At 31.3% G+C, this 17,368-nt stretch overlaps 1 protein-coding gene and 1 long non-coding RNA gene across 3 annotated transcripts; one reads left to right on the top strand and one right to left on the bottom strand.

The window, feature by feature from the left end:
• Positions 1-260: 260 nt before the first annotated feature.
• On the bottom strand, positions 261-2,239 carry LOC149032826 (uncharacterized). The gene is made up of 2 exons (XM_089171694.1): positions 1,923-2,239; positions 261-1,767 (listed from the first exon to the last, which is right to left on the bottom strand). Exons 1-2 carry the CDS (start codon positions 2,090-2,092, stop codon positions 315-317), a joined length of 1,623 nt encoding a protein of 540 aa, XP_089027820.1. The 5' UTR covers positions 2,093-2,239; the 3' UTR covers positions 261-314.
• A 10,817-nt stretch (positions 2,240-13,056) lies between these two features.
• On the top strand, positions 13,057-15,163 carry LOC149032827 (uncharacterized). Of its 2 annotated transcripts, none has more exons than XR_016176329.1 (3): positions 13,057-13,625; positions 13,888-14,091; positions 14,673-15,163. It is a non-coding gene; the product is annotated as an uncharacterized LOC149032827 (long non-coding RNA). The 2 variants fall into 2 exon arrangements; XR_016176328.1 differs by lacking the exon at positions 14,673-15,163 and having other exon boundaries at positions 13,057-13,259; positions 13,440-13,625; positions 13,888-14,344.
• The last annotated feature ends 2,205 nt before the right edge of the window (positions 15,164-17,368 follow it).

Consider the following 17,368-nt stretch of genomic DNA (forward strand, 5'->3'; position numbering starts at 1 on the left):
TTATTATTATTGTTATTATTATTATTATTATTATTATTATTATTATTATTATTATTATTATTATTATTATTATTATTATTATTATTATTATTATTATTATTATTATTATTATTATTATTATTATTATTATTATTATTATTATTATTATGAGACTTTTGCAAATGTTTATAAATGTTAAAAATTCTTATATTTATTGTAATTTAATTGTTACATAAAAAGTATGAACAAAAATGTGATACAAAATAATTACATAAATCATATAAATTTTTAAAATAAAGTTTTATTTTCATACACTTGTATTTATATTATTATTTTTAAATTATTGTTTTATTATAGGGTAGGAAATATTTATTAAACTGCAGATTACAAAAAACAATTTCATCAACATGAGGAAGTAAAGATATTGGTATTTTTGTAAAAATATTGAAATCTTTGATTCTTTGGTTCACTCTTTCAATATGAATTCTGACTGAAGCAATATTATAGGTTTTGTTAACTTCTTCAGCTGTAAATTGTCCATCATGTGCAAAAGGAGGCATAATGAAGATAGCATTTTTTTTTTCAACTTCGGTTTGAATTTGAGGAAAACCTTTATCAGCAAGAACAACGTCACCAGGTTCTATTAAATCTAATATCCCACAATCGTTCGTAATGTAACAGTCACTAGAACGACCACCGTAGCATTTAGATACAAAAGTTATCAATCCGTTTGGAGCACACCCAACCAAGAATTTCACTGTTTGATGATGTTTATAGTCCGAGTACATCAAAACTTTCTGTCTTACTTCCGGCGGTTGTTCTGTATACACTTCAGTGCAATCGATAATCACGCGTGTTGCAGGGTAATTTTTTTTGAAAGCTTCTGGTAGAGTTGCTTGTATAGTAGCTCTCGAAGGCCAAACTATAAAATTTTTCAATAAAATATTGAGTTGTTGTAAGTTCCTGATAAATATTTTTTGTGCTGAAGTTCTGTGAATGCTGAATAGTATTCCTAGTGCTGTAAATGTCAGACCAGTCTTCAATTTTGTCAAAGTGATAAGTAATTTTGTTTTTTTATCTATTTTGGTAGATTTTATGTCAGGAAGCATATTCAATAAAAGTGCAAATATTGAAAAATTAACACCGGTTAAACTGCTTAAGGATTGGTCATCATGAATAGAAGTAATTCCATGGAAACCTGGACAATCAGATTTAATAGAATCTGGAGCAATTGGATCACACCCAACATCTTCAACGTTCTTTTGTAAAGGCGGCAAATTAACATAACAAATTTTTTCAGCTGTTCTTTTAATTGGAATGTTTACTTGTACTTCAGCAGTACTTACACCATCACAGGAATTTATATTACAAAAAAAATATTTATGTTCATCTAAAACAATATCATCAACAATTTCATCAGTTTGACATGTAATACTAAGAGTTGTTTTTTTTGGAGTATCATCAAATGCACAATGATCTTCTACACTTTGTGTTTCAACATCTATCCAATTATTATCATCTTCAATTTCAATTTCACTTATATTATTATTACTATTATTGTTATTATTATTTTTATTATTAAAGATATTCATTTCACTCCGTAAATTCCTTTGTCGTAATCGTTCGAAACGTTCAACTGATTGAGTTGAGTTTTTTATATTTACTTTACCAGGAAAAATTGTTGGTGTGTATGAAGGATGCCGAGGATGTTCAGACTTCTGATTATTTATAAAATGAGCACTACAAATTCGAGTGTTTTTAGTTGGCTCCCAATCAGTTGGATATTTCCTAAAAAAAAATTTTTTTAATTTTACTTTTCCCTGGTACTATTTCATTTATTTTATAAAATAATCATTATATAGTTTAATATTCTATTTTATACTACTTAGCTTTTTAAATTTGATCGTGATTAATTTATTTTTTTATTAAAATAATTTACTTACACATAGTTTTTCACTGCATTTATCCATCGTTCACGTTTATGGATTATCCACTCTGAATTCAGAGTACTTGCAGGGAAACGATAAAATTTAACTCTTGAATTTTGGTTTTTGTTTTTATATGGCATATTGGAACATCCACGGATACAACAAGATACTTTTGAAGAAGACATTACCAAAATTTACTTCAATCAGATTAAAAAAATAATTAATTTAATGAATTTGCTATTATTTTGTATAGCACTTGCCATCACTTTGCTTTACATTTTTCCCAGCAGGTGCCGTCAAAGTCATCTTTCTCAATCCCTATAGCCCTACTAGTTTTCTAAGATTTGTTGATGAGGTCTTTGGCGATTTAGTAAGAAGAAAAGTAGTGATAACGTATATGGATGATCTTATTATCCCAGGTGTTGATAACGAGGAGGCGTATGAAAGGTTAGAAGAAACATTGAAAGTTGCAGCGCGAAGTGGATTAATTATAAATTGGAAGAAATGCAAATTCCTTCAGGAGACAATCGAATTTTTAGGTCACATAATACAGGATGGGAATATCCGCCCATCACCAGCGAAGATAAAGGCAGTGCAACATTTTCCGGAACCAAGAAATAAAAAGCAGGTGCAGAGTTTTTTAGGATTAACAGGTTATTTCCGTAAATTCATTAAAGATTATGCAAAGATAGCAAGGTCATTATCAGATTTGTTGAAGTCGAACAGGGTATTCATTTTCGATACAGACGAAAGAAGATCATTTTCACAGTTAAAATATCTTTTATCTAAAGAACCGGTACTCCGTATTTACGATCCTGAAGCGGTAACGGAGTTACATACAGATGCAAGTATAGATGGATTAGGTGCCGTATTATTACAAAGGTACAGCAATGAAAACGATTTTCATCCAGTTTATTACATGAGTCGTAAAACATCAGAAGCCGATTGAAAATATCACTCATACGAGTTGGAAATTTTGGCGATAATTAAGGCAGTTCAGAAGTTCCGAATTTATTTGTTAGGGATTAAATTAAAATTAGTTACCGATTGTCAGGCGTTTCAAAAGACACTTAAAAAACAGGATTTAGCGCCTAAAGTGGCCAGGTGGTCATTGTCACTAGAAGAATTCGATTATGAAGTTGAACACCGCGCGGGAGAAAGATTGAAACATGTAGACGCGCTTAGTCGTTTTCCAGTTAGATGTATCGAAGACACGCTTTTACAGAATATTAGAAAGAAACAGGAAGAAGAGGATAGGTTACGTGTTATACGTCAAATAGTCAAAAAGAACCATACGAAGACTATTTATTTGGAAAATAATGTTTTAATGAAAAATGTAAACGGCAAAAAGGTAATAGTGTTACCTACGAGCATGCAGGTTAATGTAATTAAAAAGATTCACGAGAATGGACATTTTTCTGTACGTAAAGTGGCTGAAAGAGTGAAAGAGGAATTTTGTGTACCAAACTTAAATGAAAAGAAACAAAAAATAGTTAGTTGTTGCGTACCGTGTATATTAGCAGAGCGTAAGCAGGGAAAGAAAGAAGGTTTGTTAGAGCCGATACCGAAGGGGGATAGACCACTTGAAACATATCATATTGACCACTTAGGACTAATGACGAACAAGACGTATAAACATATTCTGGTTATCGTAGATGGATTTTCTAAGTTTGTTTGGTTATATCCGACTAAGTCGACGACTTCACGAGAGACGATAGACAAATTGACGATACAACAGAGGACGTTCGGTAACCCGACGCGTATAGTAACAGACAGAGGGACAGCATTCACATCAGTAGATTTTAAAGAGTATTGTAAGGCAGAAAACATTGAACATATTTTAACTACCACCGGTATACCAAGAGGTAACGGTCAAGTCGAAAGGGTCAATCGCATTATTATCTCGGTATTGACTAAATTATCAATAGATGCGCCAGATAAATGGTATAAACATGTAGATAAAGTTCAGAGAGCGATTAATAGTACTCATCAGCGTAGCATAGATGTAGGGATAATTTATTTAGGGTGAGAGGTGCGAGGTGAACATACACCCAGTTTAATCCTACTAATAAGATTTATTTAAAACAGGTATTAGAAAAGGTACAATATTAGTTTCACAATCTTACGGTTACAACTTAGATGAGCGACTGAATTCTTACGACTGTTACAACTGATACAACTGCGACTGTTACAACTGATATCTAACTAAGGCTACGACTGCTACTGTTCTACTTCTACGACTGAGACTATATTACTTCTACGACTGAGACTGCTTTACTTCTACGACTGAGACTCCTTTACTTCTACCCCCGAGACTCTGCTTTCTTATTCCTTTCCATGTCTTTTATATCAGAAATCACCTACACCCCTTTTTGAGAGGGAAGAAGCTTACAAATCTTACTGACCAATAGCATAAGGATCCACCCCATAGTCCACCGACAGGTACAGCCTATGGTTTTCGGTAGTGGGAACTATGCATACAGAAACTTAATCTAGCACATCGGAATGTTACCCCTTTTTATGGCATCGCATATGTTTACACAGGTATCGGAAATTCTTCAAAGGGTCCCTACACTGCACACATGGTTTTTTATTACACCAATATCCTAATAACCCTCAAGGTTCGTTTATGGTTTGATGGCCCACCTAATCTTTTCTTTTAATCTGAATAGATTTTTCCTTTTCAATAAAACAAGATCTACAGAAAGGACTGAATACTAGTTTTTGTCTACCTCTGCTACACTTAAAACTCTCCTACATAGATAGGTCACCTTTCGAGGTAATGTTCGGTACAAAAATGAAACAGCGAGAAGATTTAACAGTTTTAACATTAATAGAGAAGGAAGCAATAGCGCAGTTCTCAGACGAACGTTTAGAATTAAGACAAGCAGCTAAAGAAAGTTTGTTAAAAGTTCAAAAAGAGAATCGGCGTAATTATAACCGTAAATGTAAGAAAGCGACTGTATATAATGAAGGCGATTTAGTGGCGATAAAACGTACGCAATTTGGTGCAGGATTAAAAATACAAAAGAAATTTTTAGGACCGTACAAAATATCTAGATGTAAAGAAAAAAATAGATATGAGGTGATTCGTGTGGGTGAAGGTGAAAGACCAAAAATAACCACAACGGCGGCAGATTATATGAAACCGTTCGAAGGGTTTTCTTCGGGGACCGAGAAATAGCAGAATGGCCGAGTGTGGGGTGCGAGAATGTGAGTGAGACACTGAAGCATGAGTGGGCCAGAGAGTATCGGGTATAATCAAGCCGAAGATAAACAATGTAAAATAAATAATTGAATATCGATAGTGAGAGCGTCGCACAAAGAAGTAGATTAAAGAAGGGAAACCAAGAGGCAGTCATAGTTTAGTAGCCGAGCAAAGAAGGCGTTTTATCATCACTCTGTATTTTTACTTCTTTATATTAAATATATTGCATATCCGTGAAGAGAGGTTTTTCTTTCTACATAAACCTATTAATAACACCGCGGAATTCTTTCCTTATTGCTCGTTAGATATCCTTTAGGAAGACAAACGGGAGAAGGGGAATCCCACATATATGTATATAAGTATACGTATATGTATATCCGTAAGTATTATATGTATACATGTATGTACACACAAGTTTCCCAAACACTTTCACTACTACTGCGCAGTTATTTACAAACGACCGATCAGATCGAATGTCTAAACACCACTGCCCTCTCCTTAAATCTGTGTCCTCTTATATTTGTTTGCGTCGTTCTCGAATTTACCAAACATCCGTTTCGAGAACCTACTAGATTTTTACCGATTCTCACGTACACTTTAACAATTTCCAAAGAACAGACCACGCATCGTATTTCTTTATTTCGACAATTGGGTCCTTTTCCCTTTAGTCTTTCGTCTTAAAACTCTCCTACATGTATATATATATATATTTTTTTCTATTTATTTTTCTAAAAAAAATGTAAAATTTAAGAAATGAAATTTTACGAGTGAAAAATGATATATATATATATATATATATATATATATATATATATATATATATATATATATATACATAGGATATTATATCCTTAAGTAAATGTTGTGTATGGTATAAACGCTTATAGAGATGTCATTTCAACATAGATAGAAAAACTTAAAGGGCACTAAATAGAAAACGGAAAATTAAAGAATTAGTGCGTTTAAGACTTGAAGATCCGGGTATTACTCAAGAAAAGATGGCAGCAAAAGTGGGAATAAGGCAATATACAGTTACAAAATATGTAAACAGTCAGGAATTTGAAAACGAATTAAAAGAACTACAGCAGGACCAAAGTTCTATACCTCCTGGTAATATATATATATATATCAAATTTTAATATAATATAATATATTGTCACGTCTAGTGACGTCTTTTTTCGAATTTCATGCACCACATAAGAAAATTTGAAATTTTGTAACATTTGTCATAATTGAATATTATCAATTTGTTTAATTTTTCGTAAAAGTAATTTGTTAAGCTTTAGTTCGTATAATTTTGTGTGAAAATAGTTTCTATAAGTATTATGTTAATCCTTGCGAGATAAAATTTTTTATATTTCCTACTGTTTGTTTTGAGTATATAAATTCGATACTTGGTACGTACATTAGTTATTAGGTCAATTATAATCGATAACTTCGTCCACGCTAATGTACTTTGCTTTATTTTCCTATTATATACTTAAATATTTTGTTTTTTCATTATTATTTTTGTTGTGAAGATAATTCTGTATTTCTTATGAACGACCATCGATAATTTCGAATTTTGTGAAGTGGGTAAGGTAGAACATTAGGGATCTATTGTCGTTCATAGAGGAATCTGCATTACCGACAGTGTCGGTCGGTAACTAGTTTAGTCGATAAGTAAGTGTCGGTAATACCGACATTGCGTTCTTCCAGTACTGACTTATCGGTCGACGTTATAGTGGAATGATTGTTTCTAATTTATTATTTTAATGTGCATAAAATATTCACACGTTGTTATATTTCTTACTCATAGTCTGTATAAAATATTTGCACGTGCATTTTTGCTGACGGCGCAGTTCCCAGAACTCGCGCTTGATAACATTCCAATGTAAATGAAACTTATTTCTCTTCGGAGAATTCACGCTTGATAGTAATTAATATTTATTTAGTTCCCAGAATTATGATTGTCACCGAATTCTTCTCCTTGGCTTAAGTCTCACGGTCTGGAAGTCAGTAGTGGGGGAAGCGTTTTTGCGTTAGTGGGAGGTACTCCCACTCTTCCGGGGCGGACGCTTCTTGGATGCTGCGTTCATCCATGAAGTCAATGCTGTCAGATCGTGGGTAAATCTTACCCTCTCCCTGTGCCACTGGGATTGCAGTCGTCCGAACACATGGACACGAGTCGCTTTCATAGTGTGCCACTCCGGCGTGCCCGCCAACTTCGGTTACACTCGGCTTTCCTCGACATCCCAAACACACGGACATGGAAAACTTTCATTGTGTGCAATCCCAGTGGCACAGGGAGAGGGTAAGATTTACCCACGATCTGACAGCACTGCATGAAGTCAGTCTACCATATATTGTCATTAAGTACGCGTCTAAAACAGTCTACCTTATATGATCATTGAGTACGTGTCTGAACTTGAATAGTCTACATACGCGTCTGAAATTGTCCACATTTTATATTCGTTGAGTACACGTCTAAAATTGTTCTAAGTTCTCTAAGTTCATTTATAATAATCTACTTAACGTGGATGTCTAAATCTTGTGTTTGTTAAATATCGTGTGTTCATGTGTTCGAATGGCATTAGCCCAGCGTGATCTAATTCAATTATAAACGGTTTATAAATATTAACTTGGTATTTTGTTCTCTTTCTTGTTTAATGAAATTTAGTCATTGATTTTGAACCATTTTATTTTAGTGATCATTGTTATCTGGAATCTTTACAAGTCTAAGTCCATTATCTATTACCAAATTAATATTTCGTTAACATTTGTAATAATTGTGTGTTTGTGAAACAAAGTGTTTATTGTGTAACCTTTTGAATCTAAATTTAATTTTAAAATATACTTTATTGTCACTCTACTTTATGATTGAGATTTAACAACCGTTCCCTTCCTTCCAACGCCAACTCCAGTCGATATATTTGGATTACATCTTTCGTTGGCCAGCTCCGGAAACCAGGTAAGGATTTAAGATTTGGTTAACATCTAGGGTTGAGTTTTCTTTTAGCATATTGACGTCCGACGCCCCTGTATCTGCTATTTAAAAGCCTACCCCGGGTAAAGTACTGGATAAGCAGGCTGACCCAAAAACAGGCGTTAACTTTCTTTTCTCTTTCCCGAGTAAACGACTGTAAAGTCGTGACCGGTCGAGAATTTCTAAATTTGTTCTTACTCTTCAAGTAAGGACTGGTGACAGCGGCCTCCTGTGAAATCTCTTAGCGAGACGTAACAGGATAGATAATAAGACTGGTGACAGCGGCCTCCTGTGAAATCTCTTAGCGAGACGTAACAATATATATATATGGCTAGTTCTCCAAAAAAATCGAAAATGGCTTTATCGAGTTGATCAGTTTTTTTTTAACTCGTTATCGAATTTTTTTTTGCTCAAGTCGTAGTATATGTCTTGTTTGAGGAAAATATTATAGTGGTCCCCAACTTTTTTGAGTTTGAATTGAATATAAAAATTTTTTAAAAATTTGAAAATGAGGGAATGACAGATTTGTGAGGGAATGATTTTTAATATGATTCTACAATAATTAAAAACTTTATAATGCATCAATCATTTGTTTTATTACAAAACTATATTAATTAAATAATTTTTTTGGAAAAATATAATAAATAAATCCATACTTAATTATTAAATCCAATCTTTTACTAAAGCCCCATCATCAGATAATGAAAGAATTTTACCAGGATAGACTTCGTTATTCCATGTTATAAGGACATGGTCACCAAATTTATATCCATAGGTATTTTTTTCAGAAGGAGTAATCTTTGATATCTTCACATTACTTTCTACTTTAACTTATTTTCTTTTACGTCGCGTTGATACTGCAGGTGTGTCCTTATCCGATACTTCAAAAGTTTTATAGTTACCAAGATGAAAATATTGGCATTTTCCAATGCAGTCAAAACAAGATAGAGTTCTAAATTCAAGCACATCATTTGAGAACACAAATTGTCTGATTTTTTTTTGTCTTTATTTTATTTTTTTTTTTTTTTTAGATTTTTTGATAAAGTTATCCGTATTATTGATTTCCGCTGTACTTACCTCAATAAGCATTATTGGGGGACACTTCGAACTCAGAATATTTTAAAAAATTAAAAAATTTTATGAGGGTATGACGATGAGGGTATGACGAAACGAAACAAAATTGCTATAAACTTAGGAAAATAAACCTTTTTTTCTTACGAATTGTAAACAGTACTTTATTACTACCGAACAAATATAAAAATATGCTATGATTATGAAATAAAAAAATGCTTACCTTTTGATAACATTACATGAGGGAATGACGTTAAAAAATGTAATATTCAAAAAACTTATTGTCAAATTGATTTTAAGAAAACATCCTTTCTTCAATTGTCCATTCTAGAGTATGTTCTCAAGGGCAATGTTGCTAACTACAAAAGGAGTTAAAGTAGGATTTGGTAGGCCTTGGAGTATTGCTCCAATCACACTGTTACAAAACGGTGAGGGGATGATACTTTTTTTAAGGACAAATTTTGAACTATATTTAAAAATTCGCATTTATGAAACTATGAACTCATATAGGTATAGTCAATACTATCCTATATAAGTAAAAAATATGATAATAAACAATTTGTAGGGAATTTTACGTTTTAAGTTAATGATTATCTTCAAATTTAGCGCTTGGGACATAGTGAGGAAATGATTTTCAGGGTACTTTCTTGAACATATCTTTATTGTTTATCATATAAAAAATAAATTTGTTTCATACATTCGTAGATCTAGTACAGTCGTATTATTAAAAAAAAAACTTTTCATAATTGACGATCCTGGTTTATAAAAATGATCAAGGACATCAATTTCGATTTTTTTGGAGAACTAGCCATATATATATATATGTAGTGAAATTTATTCAGGGTGAGAGGTGCGAGGTGAACATACACCCATTTTAATCCTACTAATAAGATATATTTAAAACAGGTATTAGAAAAGTACAATTAATAGTTTCACAATCTTATGACCACAACTTAGATGAGCGACTGCGTTCTGATAACAACTGCGATTGATACGACTGGTGACTAACTGAATACTCCTGAACCGACCGACTAACTGACTGCTGACTGCCCTTCTCCTTAAATCTGTGTCCTTTTTTATTCGTCTGCGTCATTCTCGAATTTACCAAACACCCGTTTCGAGAACCTTCTAGATTTTACCGATTCTCACGTCACTTTGATAATTTACCAAGAACAGACCACGCATCTTATTTCTTTATTTTGACCATTGGGTCCTTTTCCTTTTAGTCTTTCGTCGCCTACCTACTTATCTATGTTTACTCCTCGATACTTAGAACTCTCCTATATCTATCTTTGATACTTAAAACTCTCCTACATATATATATGTATTTTTTTTTTCTATTTATTTTTCTGAAAAAATTGTAAAATTTAAGAAATGATATTTTACGATTGGAAAAATAATATATATATATGGGATTTGTGAAAAATATTGGACCGCTGACCGACCGGACCGACACTCGAACCACGGATCTTTCGCTTTCCGGGCGACTGCTCTTTTAAATAATTGAGCTATCCAGGGTTTACCGACCAATCCTTCTCACGAATGTCCAATAAGTTTGAGATGAAGGCGCTCGTCCCACATATATACATATTTATATAAGACATTAAGTCCATAAGTGCATGTTGTGTGTGGTATAAACGCTTTACAAATGGTAATTTTAACTTAGAAATACCTACTGCAATACGACAACATAGAGAATTAGAAGATGAAAATTTGGTGCGCTCGATTCCTGAAAATCCTTGTATAAGGCAAGATGAGTTAGCAAAACAATTGGAAGAGAGTCAACCTACAGCTTTAAAAGGCGTAAGCAGTCTGAACATACCAATCGAATTAAAAGAAAAAGTGCTGGACCAAAGTTCTATTCCTAGCGGTAATATATATGTATTAAATATTAATATAATCTAAATATTAATAAATAAATCCTTTGGAGATGATGAGGTGAGGTCTCCAAAAGAGCGTAGTTCCGTATAGTTTAGAAAAAGAGTAGGCCGTTTGAGTATGCTAGGTCAGTTATAAGATTTATTGTTTCACTACAGTCAAATGCTTTTTCTCGTCTAGTCTCTTTGAGTATCGTTTTCGAACTTCCCGTTCGGCAGCGCCCGGCGAGATCGGGCCTTCGGCGCGGCGTCTGTCTCGGCCGGCCGCGGCGCTGCTGAGCGCGCGCCGCCACATACATACATATATATATATATATATATATATATATGTGTGATTCCCCTTCTCCTGTTAGTCTTCCTAAAGGATATCTAACGAGTAAAAAGGAAAGAATTCCGCGGTGTTATTAATAGGTTTATGTAAAAAGAAAAACCTCTCTTCACGGATATGCAATATATTTAATATAAAGAAGTAAAAATACAGAGTGATGATAAAACGCCTTCTTTGCTCGGCTACTAAACTATGACTGCCTCTTGGTTTCTTTTCTTTAATCTACTTCTGTGTGCGATGCTCTCGCTATCGATATTCAACTATTTATTTTACATTGTTTATCTTCGGCTTGATTATACCCGATACTCTCTGCAGTGCTGTCAGATCGTGGGTAAATCTTACCCTCTCCCTGTGCCACTGGGATTGCACATAATGAAAGTTTTCCATGTCCGTGTGTTTGGGATGTCGAAAGAAGCCGAGTGTAACCGAAGTTGGCGGGCACGCCGGAGTGACACACTATGAAAGCGACTCGTGTCGTCCGAACACATGGACTCGAGTCGCTTTCATAATGTGCCACTTCGTGGCCAACCGCCAACTTCGGTTACACTCGGCTTTCCTCGAAATCCCAAACACACGGACATGGAAAACTTTCATTGTGTGCAATCCCAGTGGCACAGGGAGAGGGTAAGATTTACCCATGATCTGACAGCACTGACTCTCTGGCCTACTCATGCTTCAGTGTTCTCACTCACATTCTCGCACCCCACATTATATATATATATATATATATATATATATATATATATATATATATATATATATACTAGGGGTGTTCCTGCCACGCGTGTTGTGGCTAATAAATATATAGATAGATCTGAATCTACGCACATAACATTTGTCGTCTTTTTCTTTTTTTTCTTAATATCGAACCAACTGCGCATGAGCGGTAACATAAAATCACCACTTACTTCACATCATATAATTTTACATTGTCTGAATATAGGCACATATCATTTGCCTTTTTTTCTCTTTTTTCTTAATATCCTTTTAAAGGAAAAATAATTATGATGGGTCACCCTTATCACTCAGGGGTATAAGAAATATACGAAAAACTATTCTCATACCTACTGAATATACACAAAAAATTTCATATAAATCGGTCAAGTGGTTTCAGAGAATAAGAATAACAAACACTGTGACAGGGGAATTTTATAGAGATAAGATATATATATTAATTTATTTATTTATTTTCTATCTTCTTCTATTTTTTATTTTAAATTGTAAAATTTAAGAAGTAAGATTTAATTTATATATTTAGATATATAGGATATTATATCCTCAAGTACATGTTGTGTATTGTATAAGCGCTTTAAAAAAGGTATTTTTTACTTAGAAAGATATAATTTAAGAAGACAACGTAGAGAATTAGAAGACTAAAAATTGTTGTTTTTGGTTCCTGAAACCCCTCGTATGAATAAAAATGAGTTAGCAAAACAATTAGGAAAACGCCAACCATCAGCTTTAAAAGGCCTAAACAGTCTAAAAATACAAAACAAATTAAAAAGAAAAGTGCAGGACCAAAGATCTACTCCTAATAGTAATATATACATATTAAATATTAATATAATCTAATATATATATATATATATATATTTTCTTTTATCTTCAATTTTTTTTTTCTATTGTTAAATTCAAGAAATGAAATTTAATTTATATATTAAGATCTATATATATATATATATATATATATATACATTAGAAAAACGAACTTCAAGAAGACCATTTAGAATATAGAAATATGAAGAATTAGTGCGTTTGATCCAAGAAATCCCGCCTATAACTCAAAGGGAGTTGGCAATACAATTTGGAAAAAGCCAAACTACAGTGTCATTTGTTGTAAACAGTTAGGAAACAGAAAACAAATAAGAAGAAAAACTGCAGGATCAAAGTTCTACACCTAATAGTAATATAAATATTTTAAACATTAATAGAATCTCGTATATATATATTTTTTTATCTTTTATTTTTTTTTAAATATTGTAAAATCTAAGAAATGAAATTTAAGTTATTTATATAGGATATTATATGTTTAAGTAAATGTTGTGTGTGGTAAAAACGCTTCAAAAGAGTTAATTTTACTTAGAATTAGAAAGACCTACTTCAAAAACACTATGTAGAGAATGGGAAGACGAAGAATTAGTGTGTTTGATCCATGAGAACCCTGGTATATCTCATGGGGACATCGCAAAAAAATTGAGAATGAGCAGACGTACAGTTTCAAAGCGTGTACGCACTCAAGAAATACAAAGCTTATTAAAAGATAAAAGGCGTAAGCTAAGTTTTATAACTAATATATATAATAGTAACATAAATAATATAATAGAAAGTATAAATATATATCTATAATATTATATAATATCCATATTTTGTTTCTTCTATTTTTTTTTGTTTGAAATAATTATAAAAATTAAGAAATAATATTAAACGACAGGAAAAATTATATATAATAGATATATACATATACAGGATTTGTTATCTCTAAGTACATGTTGTGTTCTATAAACGTATCAAAAAAAGTGATTTCATCTCAGTAAGACCTACTTCAAGAAGATCACGTAGAGAATGGGAAGATGGAGAATTAGTGCGTTTGCTCTATGAAAACCCCGATATACCTCACAGGGAGTTGGCAATACAATTGGGAATAAGGCAAACTACACTTCCAACTCGCATAAACAGTCCGGAAATACAAAACAAATTAAAAGAAAGAATGCAGGAGGAAAGTTCTATACCTAAAAGTAATATATACATTAAATATTAATATTATATAATGCATATATATATGTATATGATGAAAATGTTATTTTCTTATTGACAGCTTTGGAACATCAGTCAGTTTAAAATGGAAGGAATTTAAAGAAAAGTTTTTTTTTTTGTTTGTTTTAAACCTATTTTGACACTTTTATTAGAATTGTCAAAGTTTTTTTATGATTTGTTTTCTTTAGTATATAATATCATAGAAACCGTTACTAGACAGTAGAAATAATATTGATTTACAAATATTCGCGTTTCACAGAATTCATTTTATATTTCATGTACTAGATACATATGATATAATATTCCTAATTTCTTTTTTTATATCATTGATCTGAAATAATATATTTATATAGAATAAAATATTATTTCGAAAGTAGTAAAATTGATATCAATTTATTCATTAAAGGAATAAATAATTCTTAAAATGATTAACCGTTTATATAACTTTGAAAACATTGTGTATCAATTATTGTTTATAAACAATGATACATAAAATACCTCTGTGACTCACTGTTTATATAAATACTTATCTTATTTTTTTCTTTTGTTATTTTGAATGTAGGTTTCACTGAACAGCGTTAAAGGACTATTTCTGTTTGGTACTAGGGGACAGGATAAAAGCGACAATACGTGATATACATCAAATCTGTTTTGAAAATAAACGAGCAATCCATATATAACGTATAATAATGAGGCTTCTTAAAGATGAGCAAATGCTATATTGACTAAAGCTCAGAGATGTAGCTGTAACACTTACCTGAATCTTAAACGATGCAGTGTTTTCCTGCTGATAAAAGAAATTTTATCAAACTTAAAGAAGATTTACCTACTGTTGAAATATTTTTACGTATAATAATAAAATAATTCCTTGATATTTTTCAGGGTTCCAGAAAATTTAACCGCAAATATAAATGTACCTCGATTTAGATATGCTTATCATAAAATCTTTAGACAAACATAATATTATCATATTTATTGTAAATTTTTTTTCTATATTGTAATATTACTTAAGTAATTTCTTGACTGTTTTATCAATAAACTTTATTTTATATATATCCAAAATATAAATTATTTTAAACATTACTGTAGTTCTATTAAATATCTTGTTCATAATCCTAAATAATTATTTAAAAAAGAGATATAACGTAATTTATGTTTATTTTAATGTAAACTTTTTATAGATTACTAGTTAATATTTATTTTCATATGAAGACCATATGTCTTGTACAATATAAATTTGGTCGGTAAAAAATAATGACTAGTCTTTGATATGAAAATATATAATTTTCTTAAAACAAAAGAAACGAGACTTTAAACAATTTCAAAATAAACGGTTGATATAAAGCTTTTTGTAGATGGCATTAGCGACAAGTAGACGTCGAATACATACATATAAGACAACTTGGAATACTCTTTCACATTTTGTGAATAGAACTTGGTAGTATCAGTTGTTAACTTGTGTTTACATCGTATAGTAATTTTAAATTAGAAATGACAGTTTATAAGCCAACAATGCGTCATTTGCGGGAGGTATTACTTTACTATTTTAATAGTAATGCTTACGCTTATGAAGCTCACCAAATGCTCGTACACGCTTATGGCAAGAATATTATATCAAAAACTACATGTGAAAGAAACTTTCGGCGCTTCAAGAGCGGTGATTTCAACTTAAACAGACGTACTTTTGAACCACAAAATAAAAAACGGTTAATTGGAGAATTAGTGCGTTTGAGAATTGAAGACCCACATATGACCCAAACAATGATGGCAGCAAAAGTTGGAAAAAGTCAATATACAGTTTCAATTTATGTAAACAGTCAAGAATTTCAAAACGAGTTAAAAAAACTACAGCAGGACCAAAGTTCTATACCTCCTGGTAATATATAAAATTTTAATAAAATACAATATATATATATATTTTTCCTTCTATTTATTTCTTGTAAAAAATTGTAAAATTAAAAAAATTAAATTTATTTTATATATATAAATAAGGGTGGGTCCAAAATATCAATAATTTTTTTTTTTTACAAGAAACACTGAAAAATTGGTTGCTAGACACCTTAAAAAATTTCTCACCAGATATGATCTCTTAATTTTAATAGGAAAATCCTCCGCATCCCAGTTTTTTGTTTTTTTCTCAGTCCAATAGAATAAAATTCATACCTCATCATTAAAGAACAGTACAGAAAAATGTTTTAAAAGTATCTTGTAGGACATTTAATGCTCTATAAAGAAGGTGTCTTATAATTTTTCCGTTAGTCTCTCCATTTGAATAATATTGAAGATTTCAGTTTAATTATTTTAAGACAGATTTCATTTTTTTTAATGAATTTTTTTACTCGACAATAAATAACTATTATTTAATGCGCAATACAAATTTTGGTAGGATATTAACTGCTCTATAAAAATTTATGAAATTTTATGAAAAGTCTTATGTTTTGACGATTAAATTAAGCGTTCAAAAGGTATTCGTCATCCCATTTTTAGCAACCATTTTTTCAGTGTGACGTGTAGAAAAAAAAATTGATTTTTTGGACCCACCCTACTATATATATATATATATATATATATACGATATGAAATCCATGTTGTGTGTTGTATAAACGCTTCAAGAGATGTGATTTCTACTTAGAAAGACTTACTTCAAGCGCACTAAAAAGAAAACGGACAGTTGAAGAATTAGTGCGTTTGAGACTTGAAAACCCGAGTATGACTAAAGCAGAGATGGCAACAAAACTCGGAAAAAGTATAAGGACAGTTTACACTTACCAACAAAGTCAGGAATATCAAAACGAGTTAAAAAAACTACAGCCGGACCAAAGTTCTATACCTTCTGGTAAAATATATATATATATATATATATATATATATATATAAAATTTTAATATAATACAATATATATATTTTGTCTTCTATTATTTTTTCGGAAAAAATTACAAAATTTAGGAAATGAAATTTAATTTATGTATAAATATATATATATATATAAATTAGGGTTGGTCGAAAAATCAATTATTTTTTTTTTACAAGACACACTGAAAAATTAGTTGCTAGAAACCTTAAAAAAAAATCTCACCACATATGAGCTCTTAATTTTAATAGGAAGGTCGTCCGCATCGCAGATTATTATTTTTTTCTCAGTCCAATAGATTTAAATTCATACCTCATTATTTATTTATTATACAGAACAATGTTTTGATGGAATCTTGTAGGAAATTTAATGATCTAAAAAGAAGGGATCTTATAATTTTTCCGTAA

This window comes from Polistes dominula, unplaced genomic scaffold (genome assembly GCF_049000335.1).
Source record: "Polistes dominula isolate Pdom_NZ unplaced genomic scaffold, Pdom_raw_medaka contig_84, whole genome shotgun sequence".
In the NCBI taxonomy this organism is placed as follows: domain Eukaryota; kingdom Metazoa; phylum Arthropoda; class Insecta; order Hymenoptera; family Vespidae; genus Polistes; species Polistes dominula.

Coding starts and splice junctions, on each gene's coding strand:
- LOC149032826 (XM_089171694.1), bottom strand. CDS start 2,092: ATGTCTTCTTCAAAAGTATCTTGTTGTATCCGTGGATGTTCCAATATG. Junction 1,768..1,922: donor AATGCAGTGAAAAACTATGT/GTAAGTAAATTA, acceptor ATTTTTTTTTAG/GAAATATCCAACTGATTGGG.